Source organism: Pholcus phalangioides, unplaced genomic scaffold (assembly GCF_987345545.1).
Source record: "Pholcus phalangioides strain wild (caught in Gottingen) unplaced genomic scaffold, Ppha-v1.0 ptg000008l_1, whole genome shotgun sequence".
Taxonomy (NCBI): Eukaryota; Metazoa; Arthropoda; class Arachnida; order Araneae; family Pholcidae; genus Pholcus; species Pholcus phalangioides.
Window position 1 is genome coordinate 61,806,641 of NW_028301601.1, and position 19,623 is coordinate 61,826,263.

Below are 19,623 nucleotides of genomic sequence, written 5' to 3' on the forward strand. Positions count from 1 at the left end.
CTTTTTTCTAAACGGTTAACAAGGCTTGACAAATCAGGAAAAAAAATTAAGTGTCAGTCAGGTTTTAGGAGACAAGCATCCCCCTCCCCCGGGAAATATGATCCAAAAGAAGTTTTTCCCTATTAGTGGAAACACTGACATTAATTCCAAGAATTCTGTGTTGCTTTCTCGCTCCAATTTAATTACACAAAATATTTTAGGCATCAATTCCTTCTTTAGTCACATGTGATTTGTCAAGCTTCGGTTTACAAACACCCTGTATAATGAGGGCAAAAAAAACACCCCATATTTATAGAAATATTGAAGGACCGGACACACCCCGCTTCCCATCTCAAGGAGATATCAAAGCGTTCCCGAAAGATGGGAACATATTGGAACATATTTATAGAAATAATCAAATGCTACTTGAAAGGCAATTTCAAACCTTTTTTATTTTTTAATATTTTTAAATAATGAAACCTTGGGGAAAAAAAGACTGCCTATGCATTACTTTACACACAGGCTATAAAATAAAAAAAAAGGGGACTTTTCAAAAAACAAAAATTTAAATATTTACAAAAGAAAAAAAACAAACAATTTCTTACTCTATACACGACACGAGGCAAACGCGCATATGAACACGTGCCCATAATTTACACATTCAGCAAACTTTTGCTAACATACAAAAAACATTTGTTTCGTAATTGCATGTATCAGAATAAATTATTTTTCCTTTTTTTTTTTTTAAATTCTTATAATACAGCTATATATATATACACACACACACATATAGCGTCGAGCACTGAAGTTCCCTGCTCTCAATGTTAAAACCTACACGCAAATCGGAATTTTTCTTCAAATAATAAAAACGAGAGACGCTGTACAAAGATTTACTACTTCTTTTGATCCTTTCTTCTCAGATCAGCGGGGAGTCTGCATTAATAACCTTCTTTTTAACAGCAGAGGCAGAGAACAACAGTGCGGAGATTGACATTGATCACAATCAATAAATTTACATTATATTTATATATATATCAATATCGAATAACATTTCCATTATGCATAGTACGCAATGCTCAAGATATTTACACTTAAATCATTTGTTACACGAAAAGAGAAAAAAAAGGGCCGTGAGAAGAACAAAATTCACATAACCTTGTTAAAAAAAAGTATATATATTTATAAACTGTGTACTATACTCAAGTATGAGAAAATTACAGAGCAATTGTAATTCATCTAATGCTGTTTCAGAAACGATTGAATCAAATCCTGCATATTGATGTACAGCACTTAAACCAATCATAAAAAAATTATATGTTGATGGATATTTGATTTATTTGAACTGGGGGGGAAAAAAAAGATTTAATTTTTTTAGATCCAAGTTTAAACAACAAAAACATTAACTGAAGCACTAGATACAGATATATACTTCATAAACGCCATTCAACCAATTAAAGGTCACATTCGAAATAGCAAAGCAACGGAAATACAAACAAACAATATTAGTTGCAAGCTAGCGAAAAAAAAGCAGTGAATATATCCATAAATAACCGATTCATACATAATTATGTGTTCCCACAGCATACATAAGATTACAATGAACGTTAAATATAAAGCATGATTACAAAGTGATATTTCTGATGTCTCACTGATAAAAGCCAACCGAACCATGCACAACAATTTTTCTGCACGAACCAAAAACTCTTACGAGCAGCAGCAAACTGAACGCTGCTGCCTGTGTTCCAACATACAATCGACAATGGTAACAATAAATAATCATCAACGAATAACTGGTGAAGGAACAGAATGAGTTGCGGGGGAAAACAGCCAAGTGGAAAAGAAAAACCATGAATTAAATTATAAACAACTAACCACTCATCTATTACACCCTGTTTCCAGCACCCGCCAACCAAAACCAGCTCTATTTCAAAATTGATATCAATTGAAAAGTTCTGCCTCCAATCAAATAAATTGACGAGTATAAAACAGTTCTGGAGAGAGTAGTTTGGGGGGGGGGGGCGGGGGGTGTAGTGTACAAATGCTCTGATTCCATATATAAACACAAACAATAACGAAAAATACCCGATACTAATTGATCAATACAAAGCTATGTAAAAGAATATTTGTGAAATTGACTGAGAAAAACCACAAACTACTGCCTTAAAATTCATTGAATTCCATCATGCTAACGTTGCATTATATGTATTTCAATACAGGGCTTGACGAAGCTCAGGTCACCACGGCAACTAGCAAATTGGTATTGCATAGCTGCTAACTTCGGAGAATGAGAATTTAGGAGGTTTTCTACACTGATTCAAATTCTGTACAAAAATAAATGTGAAAGATATTTTTGAAAACAATGTAGGGATTGGTTGATAATGTTTTCGCGCCCATCATTTGATGAAAATTGTTTTTCGGGTTCGAAGATCGTTGTCCGTTTGAGTTAGTTCTAACTTAAACGGACGACGGTCTTTGAAGCCGAAAAAAACAATTTTCATCAATATAGGGATTATTCATTAATAAATGCAAAACTATAGGGATTTTCCACCTCTCACAGACACATGCCATTGTGAAAGCTATCACTAATGAGTGCCAAGTCGTTGATCTTCCTCAACCAGTAGGTTAAATTACCTGTTATTACTACTCCCAAATCAAATATTGCCAACAAACAAATTGCAGTCGGGCCTGAAACGGGACATACACTCAACAGGACATATAGTCAAAGCAGATACAAGTCATCTCGCTAATTTTGGATGTCAAAAGGACAAATTGATGCTAGCTGTTTGACAAATTTTGTGCCCTCCCCCCCCTTAAAATGTTTTTTTGTGATCTGACAAAATATCAACAATTTACATTATGCTTATAACATCATTTCAGACATAAAAAAAACGAAAGCAACAGTTTCTTTTCCCAGGAAAATTCTTTGAGAATAATTTTTCTCCCCTAAAAGTAGTCAATTCTTACAATCACTGTCAAAATTTGGCTGATGTAAGAATTTTTCAGGAGTCCGGGAGACTGACACCTAAAATTTTCTAAATGTGATTGCTAAGTTGGATAATAAGGATAGAGATATTATAATCTTTCCTTACTTAATGAGAAAACTGAGACGTTTTCTGATTTCAGTACGTTTTTAACATGGTAAGGTCCCCGAAACACCATTATCTAGAGTAGTTTTTCTACACAGACAAAAAAGAACATGCTTGTCTCCAAAAAACTTGACAGACGTCCAAAAATACTTTGACTTGTCAAGCGCTGGTGTACATAAAATTTTTCTGGTATTTGGACCTTTCCATGCTAATAGACATTCTGAGGCCAAGATTACACTATAAAAGCTTGATAAAAAAGCTCTTTTATAAAACAAAAAAATCAAACCAATAAGCATATCAGTTACATTTTTCAAGTTTTATAAAAGAACTTTCTAAAACTTATACAGTGTAATCCTGGCATAATTTCTGACAAGTTTGTGCTGTTCTTAGACTTCAATTCATTTAATCATACATTAAAAAATTATGCACCTATGGCAATTTTATAGTTGACATAATGACCTGGGGCTTGCCTGGTCCTGTTTCATTAGATTAAAAAAAAAACAGTTTTATGGCAAAATTAGTTATGCCAATCAAATCAATGCAGAAATATTCTCGAGATCAGTTTGGGGAGTCAAGAAATATTATTAAATACAACACTTATAATAACAAAAAGTACTTGATAGTGATTGATTGATAAGAGCTTATTAGAGATGCAACAAAGAATATTTGTGGAATTTGATTGAGAAAAACAAAAAATTACAGTCCTGAGGATCATTGAATTCTAATAACCAAAGTTATATTGCATAGATTTTAATTGATTAAAAATTGAAACAAGAAAAAAACAGATAGGAGAAGGTGCTCCAACTAACTATACAGAAATGAGTTCATTGCTCTCCCTCGCTTCTTCCGACTAGCATAAACCTACTGTGAATTCCGTGACTTTTAATTGTTCACATCGGCACCATTTATACATCAATTTTCTTTACACAACTTTTTCATCTAACAGTTTGTACAACGATAACCAAATCATGGAAAGAAACTGTATGGACAAGGACTGTCATGATATATGCATCAAGCAAAGCATAGCTGCCAACTTTGGAGAATGAGAATTATGGAGGTTTTAACTTTGAAACCTACACAAAAATAAATATAAAACAATGTAGGAATTTTTCATAATAAAAGTTAAATTGTAAGGATTTTCCCCTTCACAAAAACATGAATCGTGCCAGCTATCACTGATTAGAGATAAGTGTCCAACCAGTAGGTGGAATTACATTATTACTCCCTAATAAAATCACAGCAAAAAAAAAAAAAAATTGCCATCACACCTGAAATGGGACATTTTTTTAGACATCGAAAGGCCGAACTGATGCTGCCTGTTTGGAAAATTTTGTCTTTCCTCCCAAAAATTATTTCTTTGTGATTTGATGCAATGATAATTTATATTTCTCAAAGTAAATTTTAGGGATTAAAAACAAAAGCAGCACTCTTTTTGTCCAAGTAAAAACTCTTTGGGAATAATTATTCTCTTAAAAGTAGGGATTTTTTACAATCACTGTCAAAATTCGAGAGTCTGGCAGATGCAGTAGAAATCCGACACTTGGTAGCTATGAGCGAAGGGGAATAACAGAGCGAAAGAGCTTCAAGTATAAAACCTGCTCAACAAATGATTAAAACATATAATGAAAAATTGACATCAATAATAAAGTTCTGTCTATTATCTCTTTCAATCGAAGAGTAAATCAAAAAATGCTCACTTAGAATCCTAAATTTCGTAGCTTAACCATATAATTTATTATAATCAAAATAGGCCTACATCCATATTCGACAAAATAACACAAAGTATCTCAAGGTTCGACTAAACACAAAAAAGTCTTCCATTCATTTATAGAAGACATTTGTAAGTTGAGATTTCACATTTAGATATTCATCTTAATTTTTAATTAAATTGTGCATGTGTTTTCAGGTATGATGAATCTATAATATCCAACAGAGAGCGTAATGGTGAAGATAAGAAATCATCTTGAAGCTTGATATGAATCCAAGTATTATTGCTGCAGTCGTTCACAACTCTCTCTAGAATGGAACAAAATCCGTGCCACTTGTTCTTCGAAAAAAGAATCCAATTATAACACAAAAGAAGGAAAGAGAAGAAAAAGCAGACGCACAGAAGTTACATAAAAAATGTAATAACCAACCTCAACAATTCAGACTAAAAAATGACTATCACAATTGTTTTCATTTTATCACACTTTTTCCTTATTTCTTTTTTCATAGTTGAATAAATTAAATAGTGCAAGTCCTTTTCTTTTTATTAGCTAATATATATTTATATATGTACATTCGGTAAATCACTTGAAAATTTGTTTTGCCTACCAATATATATGTATGATAACAACCAAGAGTACAAGACCTAATTCGAACAATGGAAGGAGAGGGAATAAAAAAAGTTTGGTAAATATGCTTGAATTCGAGAAGGCTCTACACGTGCAAATTTAAATAACATTTGATAATCATTCAAATTATATTAATCAAAGGATAGTTTCTGGGGAAAAGGGCATCGTCTCTGTGTAGTTACTCATAACTTCAACACCCTTTGGCCTGAGAAACACTCCTTTGATTGACAACGGCCAAGATAATTGAAGTTGTGAATTTTTTGAGAAAATAACATAGCTGTCAATTTTGAAGAACCATAATTCTGTACCAAGACAGATATAAGAGGGAGTTCTTTTCCCTGTTGGAAAAAACTGTTCTATCATTAAACAGAAGGTTTAATTACCTCATTACTAAACTGAAATCCCACCAAAAAACATATGCAGGGCCATAAAAACTGGACATACAGACTTAAAAGGGATGCATGGTCATTCAAAGTACAATCTATTCTGCCAATTTGACTGTCTAGAGGCCAAACCGATGCTATCTGCTTGGCGAATTTTGACTTTTTCATGCTACAATAAAAAATTTCTTAGCGATTCGACAAAATGACAACTTACATTACCCTTGTGATGTGATTTCGGGTGAAAAAAATCAACAGCAATGGTCTTTATATGAAGGTAAATTCTTTGGGAACTATTTTCCCCTGAAATGTAATGAATAGAGTAGAAATTCGGGAAAGAATTGACAGCTATGTACACATAAGATCCAAACCCAACTTTCTAGGGCCAACATAACTTTTCAGTGACATAAGTACGTTGGGTTCGGTTTTCAAAGTTAAATTGTGGCAAATATGAAACACAGCAATATCATTTTGGAAGATTGATTTTTCAATCAATTATCAAAAACATCTATCTCCCTCTTGCAGTGAAACAAGATGATTTTTGAAACAATTTTTTTCTGCATTGCATCAAATTAACGCATGCAAAATTCATAAAAATTCAAAATGTGTACTACATTAAGTGATACATTGCTCAACATCACACATCTACAAGAAATTCAGATTAGCATTGGTTAGGACATAATCTGCTTTGAATCAGCAGAAGACAAAAAAGAAGTGCCATTATGTACTATTACAGCGCTTGGTAAATTGGGTAAAAAAAATGAAGAACCAGCAAAATTAAGAAAAGCATTTCTTTTGTCTGAGAATAGTCAAAGTGATTTTTTCCCATTTCAGTAGAAAAGGTTATACAGAAAATTTCTTGTTGTCATTGGCTTCCAATTTAGTTTATCGCACATAGAACATTTCCGGCAAATTTTCAATGCAGATTTTTTAGTGGCCATGGCACAACCTGGTTTTTTTTTCAAGCTCAGTACCATTAATTACATTGATATAATCCATTTTTTCCTCTGCATTCATTAGTAATGTTATATTACATTATACATCAATCAAAAAATACAATGAAACTAACGTGTTTCGGTGGCAAAACCCTCAGACATTGGCTTGGAGCTTGTCAGTAGTGCTGAATGTTTGCAATTAAATGCAATTCCAACCTGCATACTCCCTTGTGAGTAATATATATAGATGTTTCGCAATTCTAAACCCCACCCTCATTTTCTTTGTATCAGAGATTCTCCCGTGAAAATTTTTTCAGACAAAAGTTTCATGAGCACATAAAGCCGGGTCCAGATCTACCGCAGCACTGAACCATTCAAGAATACGTTTTTAGCTCAGGGAGAGAGGAGATGCTGACAAAAAACAGGTTTTTGCATGTTCAGGAATCAAGTAGAGCGACAGTTTGAGTCCGGCTTTGCAGATTGTCTTCACAGACAAAAGCAATCAACTCTGAGTTTGTGTCTCCTCTCAAACTCTCTCACATGCATATACTAATTCATCGTTATGGTAAAGATAGATAAGATTTAAAAAGATGAATAAAAATAAGTAAAATACTGCAAGAAATTAAAAGACCCAAATTTTTCACAACCAATTTACGTAGTATTGAGAGTACCTCCCATAGCTGCAGCCATCCATAGTAACTACGGAAAACCTGTAGCAATTGGCAATTCTGAACTATTCACATTAATCTCCATGCCAATACTATGTAGTGCTCACGATATACAGTAAAATAACACGTTAATGCCTATATAACGATACTCAAGGGACCAGAGAAAAATTGTTTTTGATGGGAATATATTAACAATGTGAAAAGTGCATCAACACAGAGATCATTGCATAGGATTTTCAATATATATATATTTCAAACTGGTATGCTAATGATTTGATTCAAACAGGAACATTTCAATGAAGATACCAATAAACAGGTTAAATACAATTTGTTTGAATATCTATATGCATGGTATGTACAAACTTCAGATCCCGAAATAAAAAAATATAAAAAGTGCTACAGCAACTATTAACTCAGATAATGATACACAGCAAAATAGCCATGTTCAAACAGCAGCACAAATATTTCGAGAAGGATATATTAAATTTTTTATACACCTACTGAAAAAAAATATCAATCAGCAAACTTTAGAAATTCACTATTATACTGAAAGGAATTTTCATATGCTAATCTGAAGTTTTATGGTACAAACATAGTGCATGCTTGTTTCTGATTCTGTAAGTCGGCGCTGCAGCCGATTGGTTAAAAACTCAAATTTCAGGTTTTTTAACCAATCCGTAATGGCACCAACTCACAGATTCAAAAATAAACATGCACTATGTTCATACCGTTAATCTGATCAACCATTCACCATAACTAGAATATTCAGATATTCAATGATGTGGAGCCTTCGACAGTTCAAGCACATTTACAAAAGAAATATAATGAAAACAATTAAAAAAAGGAATTTTTTTGCTAATTATTGCTTTAAAAAAAATTAATATATATATGTTTGAATGTGAACATATATATGCACACATGCTTTATATACCATTTAAAATAAAACACCCTAAATATCACCAACAGCGAGTGGACAATCCTATCGATAAATAAATGGGCCATTAAATTTCACAAACAAATCTTTCATTTCATTAGAAGTCCTGGCAGACGGAACTACACTTGACTAAACTAGTTTGATATGCACTTCAACAAAGAGTGAGAGGAAAAAATAATCATATGAACAGTGCATAACAGAAAAATCTGACAAACAAAATTAAGTAAATCAACACATTAGTGGCATTTAAAAACGATAAAAACAAAGTGGGGAGAGGGGAAGAAATATATTTATAAATATATTTTGTTACATTTCACTGTGTACCTCAGCAATAACATTGATTTATTCGTTATTCACAGATATATTTGCAAATTATATATATTTACATACAATTAAAAAAAAAACTAATCCTAAATTATTCTGATGGTAAAGGCGGCTGTGGCGGTAAAGGTGGAGGGGGCTCCATAGGAAGAGGTGGTGGTCCTTTCCCCATCTGGGGAGGCATTGGCGGAGGCTGCATAGGAGGATATTGCATATTAGGCATGTTCGACCCAGGCATTGGATAGAAGTACTGCTGGTAGTACTGCGGTGCATTGAACTGCTGCATCATCATGTACTGTTGAGACGAAATGTTGTTCTGATGAGGAAACATATCCATGTTAGACTGTTTCACACTGGCAGCATTCGTTTGAGCAATCGTTTCGCCACCACTAGCACTGCGGTGAGCTGGATTAATTGGAATACAGTTTTGGCCGTCTGATTTCACAGAAGCGGCTGCATATCCAATTGTCTGGGATCTATGTCCATGTTCGGAAACATGAATCTTTGATTTGCTAGAACTAGAATTGTGTTCCTTGGTGGAGCTAGGACTCCTTTGTCGCTTACGTGAGGCTTTTTCCGCCTTGTGTGAAGCGCTATAGAAACCGGCATTCTTGTCTTTGATGATAACTACCTTGGGGATACCAGAGGAATTCATTTTTGCACCAACAGATGGTGAATTCTCTGGAGTTGGCTTGCCTTTAGAGATTTTAATCTTCAGAGAGGTTCTCAGACTTTCTTCTTTCGTTGCTGAAGCACTGAGTTTTTGATTGTTGTCTTGATGCACACCACTTAGACCAAGTTTTTCTTTCGGAATGGTTATTTTAAGGCCCCCCACAGGAACATGCACATCACCAGCAGAGGGTGCCGCAGGAACATGATTACTCGTTGACCTGTCTTTGCCAGAGTGCCTATGTTTATGTTTTTCATGCTTTTCACGTTTTTCATGCTTACTGTGAGTTTCTGCCCTTTCTACGGGTTTGAAGTCCTCGACTGGAAAGTGTGGCTTAGTTTCTGGCAAAGATGGCTCGATCACACTGGAACCATTCGACTTTGCACTGTCCCAGGGAAGGCCAGCTTTCTCATGGTTGACCTGAGGTAAAATTGGAAAATCACTATGACTATTATGTATAGTTGTAGACTTATGTTTTGGGTATTTTGGGGGTCTGGTGGGCACCACCATTCTATGAGCATCATTAAGATGAACCTCTGGTGGTGGTGCATTCTTCAGTTCAGATGCATTCAACGAAGGAGCATGCTCCATTTTAAGACGGGATTCTATAGCCTGCCTGTCATCCAGTACAGGTATGGGTACAGACTTCAACAAATTACTTATGGTCCCTGGCTCTACGCTCGGTTTGGCGTCATTTAAAGTTTTCTTCCCCGGGGGAGCTTGATCAACACGAGTCAATAGAACAAAAGGATCAGTTTTTGTGTGGGCTACTACTTTAGCTGGAACATCAGTTTTTGGAGGAACAGCACTCCTCGCTGTCGCAGAGGCTGTGGATGACTTCATTATCTGGTGATTGTTCTTATCGCGTGAGGTAGTTTCAGCATGCTGCGAGGTTACTATCCCATGTTTCACACTAATTTTTTCAGATGTCTTATGAGGCACAAGTTCATTGGACGCAATGTTGGGTTTCACAGGTCGCTTGTCTTGAGTCACAGGATGATGATGGTGCTTGTCAGCAACAGCTGGGGCAAGTTTTGCAGGAGTTGCAGTTGAAGACAACTCTGGATGAGCTGAAACCCCAGACCTCTGCTCAGAAGGGCGGTCTTTCTCACGCTTCTCACGTTCTCTGTATGCAGCCAATGATATTGAATGGGGAGTTTCAATCTTGACTCTCTTGATAGGAGAATTATGTGGAACTGGCTCTACTGCTGTGCCATCTGGTGGAGCTGGCCTTTCCATATCCTTTAGGAAAGCACCTATTGAAGAAGTAGATGGTCCTGGGGAAGAGTGTTTCTTCATATCCATACTATTCTCAAAAGAAATTGCATCAAAGCGGCCAATGCTTTCCTCACAAGACTTTGCTATGGAGGAGACTGATGACTGGCCATCCTGGAAAATATATTCAAATGACTTAAATATGAAAAATTATAAATATCATATGAATTTTAAAAAAAAAATTGGATTTTACAAATTAGTAAATTCATTCTAATCTGAATGCATGCTATATAGAATGACAGAACTGTCACACCTAAATTAAAAATGATAGATCAGGGTAAAAATTGAATAACTTATTTGTTATCATGGATAACACCACAAGAATATCAATCAGGAGTAAACCTCTGAAAGTAACGTACAACCAGGGGGAAGAAAAAAAATTAACATCCTACCTTATTATTTTCAGGCCCAATTCTTCGCTTGAGACGATTAGGACTTTTTTCCAAGACAGCTAGGAAGTCTTTGGTCAGCTCTGGGATAGAGAATGATAGTTGTGAGCAAGAAAGCCAACACATCAATATGAAAACTTAGTAGTAAAAGATAACCAAGTATTGTAGAGTTTCACAATAAGCTTTTCAATACAATACTCATACTTTTTAAGAATTCTCATTAAAACTATATTTTTAATTTTTTTGTTTTGGTAGAATGAAGCAACTTCACCCTGAGACTCGATTGTACTTTGTTTGCTGGTATGATTTCTTTCCCTACAAGTTTCTACACGCACACAACACATTTTTCATTTAAAATTGAGAAAAAAATGGTATGCCATATTTGATGGATTTGACTTCTCTGCTATGAAAACTGATAGGCCACAGACTAAGCGGTAATTTTTATTTCATTTTACAGCACCAACTGTCACTTCATTCACTCAGATAAACTCGAACCAGCGCGTACTGTTTAGAACTAATTCTGGAAGGCTGCACCACAGGTGAACAAACTGTGGCTGGCCTCATGTGCTAATCTGGTCGATTTGAAAATGATTTCAAAAATGCAAAGTAATTGAGAAATGTTGTTGACATTTTAAAAATTAAATTGCAAAATATAAATCTATATACTATAGCGTTATACTTATAGCTATATAGTATATAGCTATATACTTTCGCCAAATTTTTTCGTGGCCATAATAAAAATAAACATAAGTAATACATAAGGTGACCATATTACACATATTTTATGGGACATTTCTGTATTTTTTGTTATCATTTTCTGTCCAACTATTCTAAGGCAAATTCTCATTTTTTTTCAAAGATGCTTTTTTGAATTTTTGTTTACTCAATATTTATGCTATAAATTTATCATTATGTTAAAAATTTTGTTTTGTGAAATCATTTAAATTAACCAAGATTTATAGAAGCCCCCCCCCCCCTACTAATTTCCCTCTCATTAGAAATTTTCAGCAATAAATTAGGGAATTTTGCCCATAACTGGGGATGTCCAATATTTTCCGGCAGATCCAGATTTTATGTAAATTTCACTACGAGAAATATGGCTAATATCTATTGAATTATCTACCAGCTTTTTAACGATGAAACACATTAAAAAAAAAAACTTCAACAGGCTGGCATGTTTATGGTCATAGATAGGTGGCTTTGGCTACTGTTCATACAGGGTACTGCACCCAGAGTTTAGCTGATGTAATGCCACAAGAGATTTTTCATATGAATGAGGGTCACTTCCTAAAGAAAAGAAAAAAACACTGGCAGCGAATAAACAGCAAACTCAATGTTTCTTTTCATTTTTTAAAGTTTTTATTCTTTTCATGTCGATGGCAATAATTGAAACCTGACAATATGAATTCATAATCTGCAAGCCCCGAAAACATTACAAAATCTGGTATTCCCGGGCTAAATCTGCAAAGTTAGCAGGTCTGCATTTGTATATCATTGGGCCCTGTGCCCTGATGGCTTTGTATTAACTGATTCATTTGATTATGGCAGATAGAGGATTGGGAAAGGAGGGGGACCACAGATGAAATTATCAAAAGAGGGTTAATTTTCGAAAAATTTGGGAACCACAAATACATACATGGTTATCAGTGATTTATATACAAGACCGATGAGAATGTACAATAATTTCTCAAAGCAAAAAAGCCACAGTTTATATAACTTACCATACACAACAATTATCACATACCCCAAATCCATTATTAAATTTTTTTGGTGATATATGCTTTTATGTTGGGTATTTTGGCATCCTTATTTTTTATGGGTAAATTTTTTCAGCCACGTCAATTGGGCAATTTGTTACAACTACAAGGGCCATGACAGGCAATCATTAAAGTAAAAAGTTAAAAAGGGATGAATGACACAATCATATGCATGTATGTAACTGCATGATTAAATTCAAACCTGTTACTATTTAAAATAACAAACCTTCAAGCAATTCTGGAGTGACAGACTTGTCCACATAGTAATACCATTCTTTACCTTCACTGCATGGTTCAATCTGATACACACATAAAAAAAGCTGATTAGCTTTTTTTCTTTTCAAATTAAACTTATCATATGGACATAATATTAACATAACAATTTTTTCATCATTGAAATGAAACTACACAATGTGTGATGTTCCCATTGGAGGAAAGTAAAGGTTTGGTTGCATGATGCTTCAAACCCTTCATTAATGTACAAGAAATTGAATATGACATTAACTAGTTTTATTCTTAACCATTGTACACCTTAGAGTAAGCTATTATGAATTATATATTAGTAATATATTCATTGGGGGGGGGGGGGGGGGTACCAGTCAATATAGCCACATGAAATTTCCAAGATTCTACTTAACAGATGCATCTATTAAACAGATTCCAATTATTCACAATGAGCTAACTGTAACAAATACCTTAGATGCAACCTCATACTTTAAAATGTCATCTAACAAATGAACGTGAGATCAGGCTAGGTGTCAACCTTGGAAGACAGAATTCAATGAAATGTTTTTTCTTTACTTGATCATTTTTGTTGCACCATGACATTTTCTGCACTCAAGGGCTAATTAGACCACAACCCATTGGCATATAAATGGGGGGGGGGGGGGTTAACTATGCCAAGATATGGTTAATTCTTGCAATAAAAAAACATACCCCTGCCAGGGCCGTCTTAAGAGCATCATGGGCCAAATCAAATGATTTTTTTGGGGCCCTACATGGCGAATTTTCGAAAAATTCCATTACTTCTCATTTTTCGGAGACACCCTAATCTCTTGATCTTGAGCCAGCACCCCCCCTCCCCGAGCCATGCCCGGGTGGGCCCATACGTTAAGATGCCACTGACCCCCACCTCAATAGAAAAAAGCTGAACCCTCCTTTGAGGAAATCATGTGCACCCTATTGCCGGTTCTAAATGGCAGCAATCAATGTTTTGCTCCACCCACACATATATCTCACTGAAACATTGCCACCCTAATCCCTGTGGTATCAATCTTTTTCTGTGTAGTCATGTTGTCACCATCTCCATTGTACCCAGAGCGCCAAAGTATTCTGACAAAAATGAATCTGAAATTAAAATTTGTGATACCCCTAGTACTTTATAGGCAAATATCTGATCCAACCAGCGTTACCAAGCAATTTTTTTTTGTTTTCATCATCAAAATCGGTTGTAAGAGAGATTCAACTACTAATGCTGATGAACAGATTTCCCAATACAAACAACGAAAAATATATGGCTTCACTCGTTACTAAATTTTTAGTACCTAGCCTTTGACATTAGAAACAAAATTTTTAATTTCTCACCTTCCAATTAGACCATTTGCAAGCAAGGTGAATACACACACAGGCAACCACAGTTGGTTTGTATTGTAGGCACATCGTTGTGAGATGCAAGCTACAAAATGAAAATGTTAATTATTAGACTTTTTTTCTTCTTCTCTCTGACACATAAACAGGTATTCAGCTGATAATACATACCAGTAAAAGAAAGTTATACATAAGCACAATTTTTGACATGAATACATCTTTTAAATCATCTGAAGACTGGGAGCATTTGCAAAATGTTGCAAATTATTTTTTAAACGCTCATATCTCAAAAAGTATGTAACACACGTAAATAGTAATGGTATCATCAGATGCAGATGGTAAAAGTGCACCAAATGACAACTCCAGTTTCTATATCTCTTCCCACCTGGGCACCCAGGCCCGCAGCCCTAATTCGCAACAGATTTTTTCCCGCTATATCTCAAAAAGTATGCAATGCATGTCAAAAGCAATGTTATCGACAGATGCACATAGCAAAAGTGAATCTAATGATATCACTTCGGTTTCAATGTCTCTTCCTATCTGGGCACCAGGCCCACTGCCTTGATTCGTAGCAAAATTGTTTTTCATTATATCTTGAGCAGCTCACAAAGAAAATAGACGACATTAGTATTGTTTGTTGACTATTCCAAAGACAAATCTGATAATGATAATTTCATGTGAATGTATTCATGTAAGAACTTGCGGCTGACACAGTCTTCCCCCAATTTTTGAAAATAAAACTCGGCTTAATACATGAAGCTTCATTATTTATTTTTGTATAGATGATATAAATACAATAGAATTCACACTATAACATGAAGAAAATCATGTTACAGAAACAGAATGAATGTCAGATCTGATCTGTATTGGCTAACATAAAACAAAGCTGATTGTCACGAGCCATAAAGTCAGCACCTCATACAATGGCTGATAGTACAAATTGCTGGGTTATTTCGTAAGTGGAAGGATATATTAGCATTGTTATAAACAAAATTTTTTCTAATATGGCCAATATCCAGATCATGTTAGTCAACTCCTGGTATTAACAATCAATTTACAGATACCTATCTAAAAGAATCTTGAATACTATTGAGATACGTCTAAATTTGATTACTCACTTTAACTGTCACATAAATAAATATGCAGAAATTTTGCCTTTCTCTTATTCTGTCCCTTCTCCGTAGGCAACCCAGTCACTCTACCCGGTGCCCAAGCCTTTGTCACACAAAATGGAAAAGACACAACACAAGCCCCCTTTTGATGCATCTATAGTCTGTGTGTCATCCAAAGTTTGGCATTTGTCATGTGAACATTGTTCGTCTCACAATGAAATGTCAAAAGACAGTTGTATACACCGACAGAAAATTTTAGCAAACCACTCATAGGACACTCATGTAGACACACCTGTAGAATTCTGCTGCTCGATGCAAATAGCAAATCATTTGTACTTTTACAAAGAAACACCACCATGTACCATTCCAGTGCAAGGAATTTTTAGAGTGTTGTTACTTTACCATCTGATGATGAATCCTAATACCTACAGCTCTCCTGCAGCATCTCAAATATGGGATCTGTGATCTAAATCTGTTTCACAAGCAAATACACAAAGTTCTACATTTTATCATCACAAGGGATAGGGGTTAAAAAAAGCTGTTGGAATAAACAAGACCATAAATTTTGATAAAGAGATAAAGAAGACTATGCACAAGTTACTATAATCACAATGAAAATAAGCTTTTGTGCTGTTGTTATCCATACATTTCAGAAGATATTGAATACACATGTTCAACATCATTGGGATTATGCTATATGATGGGATGTTTATATGGATATATGAAATTATTTAATATGAATAAATTTTGTGATATTTCCAAAAAAAAAATAAAAAAAATTTCCTTTGGGGGAGGGATATTATAACACTGATATAAAATAAAGGTTTTGCAAAATTCATTATATATAAGGAGAAATTTGTAATGATTTGAGGAGGGGAACTGACAAGAATTAACAGAATAGTTCACTTGCTATCAATACATAAATCAGCAACAAACATAAATGGAAGCTAGATGAGGTAAGTCATGATGACCAAAAATCGGTCAGAAAAATCTGCACAAAATAAAAAGCAGCATAGATCAATGTAGAGAGAAATAGGCACAAATAGCTAGTGTATCATTGGAAAATAGCTGAATTGAAACCACTCTTAAACTGAAAGAGATATAAATGCTGCAAATTTTTAAAATACAGTGATGCCTCGGCTTACGAACATTCTCACTGATGTGAATGCATAAGCAATAATATAAAATTTCTGAATTTTTTTGAACCATTTCACGTAAAATGAAAGATTCAGCCAATAGAAAATGCTTTGAAAAAAAAAGGGAGCCTATGTTTTCCGAGCACGTATTCTTTCAGTGCAAAACTCTTAGCATCAAGCTGAACAGTCTGGACATTCTAGATTATCTTCTCCATCTGCAATGTATCAGACACTGAAAAGAGCTGACAAAATCACAAATAGATGGGAAAACCTACAAACTTGATTTGGTTGTGTCAACATGAGCTTAAACAGACTTAAGCTGGTGCTGGTTGTGTACATACCAGGGATAAACAAATCTCCAACATGACCAAGCCATTTAAAAATTCCATTCGAAAATGTATTTTTGTCCAACACATGCAAAAAAAATTAGGGAAATTGTTCAAGGTTTACGGGAAATTTTGAGAGTTCAAACAAATGAAAAATGCAAAAAATTTCTCATTAAATTTTTCTAAATATTTTCATCAACAGATAACATTTCTTTTGAATGCGAGGGAAAAATATTATGAAAAGAGGAAATTTCATTAGGTTACTTTATATATAAAAGTTATATGCTCACGTGGGTTACATTTGTCAAGGTTAGTGTAATATCAGCCTTAGAGTAGGAGGCTATCACTGCTCCACTCTGGGAAGGGAGGGGGGATTTCTTATTGTTGTAGAAAATTCTGAAATTTCATTAAACAAAGGAATAACTACAAATAAAATTGATGTAGTTCAATGCCCTTAATTTTCCATACTATCTGCATATTTTTATCGATAGCAGCACATTAATTTTGAATGTGTGAAAAATTTACTCAAAAAGAAACATCGAGGAAAATTTTGCTGAGAGTGATTACCATCACTGGATAGGTAGAAATGATTTATGTTCCTGAATGTGCAAATAAATGTTACATCATAGTTACAGGATAACTATTTTTCTTTTTCTTGACAAAGAAAAATTTTTTTTGCAATGAAGTACGTAAGTATAGTAAGAAAACTAAGCAACGTTTTTCGGGCAAGTAAATATTTTTAGATTTGTTCAGCCCTGGTATATACTTTGACCTTTAAAGACCGGACACACCCTGCTTCCCATGTCAGAGAGATATCGAAACATTCCCGGAGGATGGGTGTTTATCCGGAAAGTTTTATTACAAACACCCCCTGGTACATACTGGAAAATAAATGAGCATCTTTCTGTAAATTCTCATTTATCCAACTTTGAAGTTATTCATTTCAGCCTTGAATCAGTTTGTCTTTTTTTATAACATTCCCCTTGGTGTTTTTAAAAACTTATCTTTAAATTTTCAGCAGAAGATGAAACAAATCAAACAATTTTCCATGGAAACCTATAAGAAATCATGTTTTGGCTAATGAACATGATTTTGGAACAAGAATCATCTTCATTAGCCGAGGTATCACTGTATTTTACAGAATTGTGTGGTGCGAAAGACAAAATGTAAAAGATTTAATATGAACTTGACATGAATGTTGACGAGCAGAGAGAGAAGGTTCTTATCTCAACTCTGATAAATTTAATTAATCACAAATAAAATATACTTAACCAATTTCCTCAGATTAACTAACAAAAGTATTTCTTCATCAAAATAAATATAGCTTTCACATGGAGATAGAACCACACGTAAAAACCGGTAAGCTATGCAGAAAAAACATGCATATTCTTCCAATTTACATAACTTGTAATCACCTAGTTTACATCGCAACTTATAACAAGAATTTTATCAAATATGAAAAGCTTTCAATGGCCTTAATGTGCAATATGTAACTGATTGCTTCTTCATAAGTGGGAGGCTGATGTTCTGGTCTGAAAAGGTGCACCCTTATATTTTAACTCTTAACTATATATTTTTACAATAAAATTTATGTAAGTCCTTCTCGAAAGTTCTCACCTGAAGACTAACTAAAAACTTGACCTGGTAGTCCCACTCAACTAATTTTTATGTAATGAGGTATTTTCTAAACGAGGAAGTAAAAAAAACACTAAAGATATTTGTTCTATCATATTTAAGGATAATCTGATGTGCTGTCTCAGTCTTATTCACCTCTGTAAAAATCTAAATGACTAAATAATCCATGAAAGGGATAATTTTCAACAGCAACTCTCACAGATGTTTAAACAGTATGTATTTTGTGTTCTATGTCATCTATATTTAAAACACTGGTAAATTGTGACGTTTCTGGAATCAAACTTTGACCCAACAACATGCAAAGTAGTCATACTAACTACATCATCATACAATATGAAGGAGAAAGTTAATGAAAACTTTCATTTTGATTGAGTATAACTTCATACTGCAAAATTTGGAGAATTTGCACATTGTGTCTATTTCCACAAAAAGTACTGAACCACTGAAGATGTATGTAAATATTCAGTGTCAAATACTTGAATGTACACGTGCGTGTGGGTGGAGCTGTGACCACGGAGGGGATGATAAGGGCAGTGGCGTTTTCCACAATTCGTGTCCTCGTACTCCTTGCAGACATTTGCTGTGTTTCTCGCAAGAGTTTGGTAAATTTTATAAGCTATCAGGTAAAATGAGTAGCCACAAATGTATGGATGACAGAATGAGATGGAGAATCGTCGGCAGATTGGAGTCAGGGCAATCAGAAGTGTAGGTGGCTACAGAGCTCGATGTTACGCCCAGTGTTGTCTGCAATTTGTGGAAACAGTTTCAGGACACTGGATCCATATCGAGAAAACCTGGACAAGGTCGTCGAAGAGCCACGAGGACCGTTATTTGGCACTTTCTTGGTTTACTGTTGGCCGAGGGCTTTATGCCAGAAGACCAGCTGTTTGCATACCACTAACATCCCCCCCCCCCATGGTACAGACAACATCAGCCTTGGACCAGACTTTAGTGGAGCACCATGCTCTTCACAGACGAGTTGAGATTCAGTCTGAATACTGATTCTCGACGTACACTCATCTGGAGAGAGCCTGGTACCCGATACCACATCAGGGAAATGGACCACTATGGTGGTGGAGGTGTCATGGTCTGGGTAG

At 34.8% G+C, this 19,623-nt stretch overlaps 1 protein-coding gene across 2 annotated transcripts in view; it reads right to left on the reverse strand.

Moving 5' to 3' along the window:
• Positions 1–411: 411 nt before the first annotated feature.
• The window catches only part of CycT (Cyclin T), a 39,856-nt gene continuing 20,644 nt past the window's right edge, over positions 412–19,623 (reverse strand). For both annotated transcript variants that reach the window (XM_089235142.1, XM_089235141.1), the window contains 4 exons: positions 14,315–14,405; positions 12,957–13,029; positions 10,977–11,056; positions 412–10,698 (listed from right to left, as the gene is read on the reverse strand). In XM_089235142.1, coding sequence (XP_089091268.1) covers positions 8,734–10,698; positions 10,977–11,056; positions 12,957–13,029; positions 14,315–14,405 — 2,209 coding nt within the window. In that variant the 3' untranslated portion in view covers positions 412–8,733. The remainder of the gene's footprint in view (positions 10,699–10,976; positions 11,057–12,956; positions 13,030–14,314; positions 14,406–19,623) is intronic.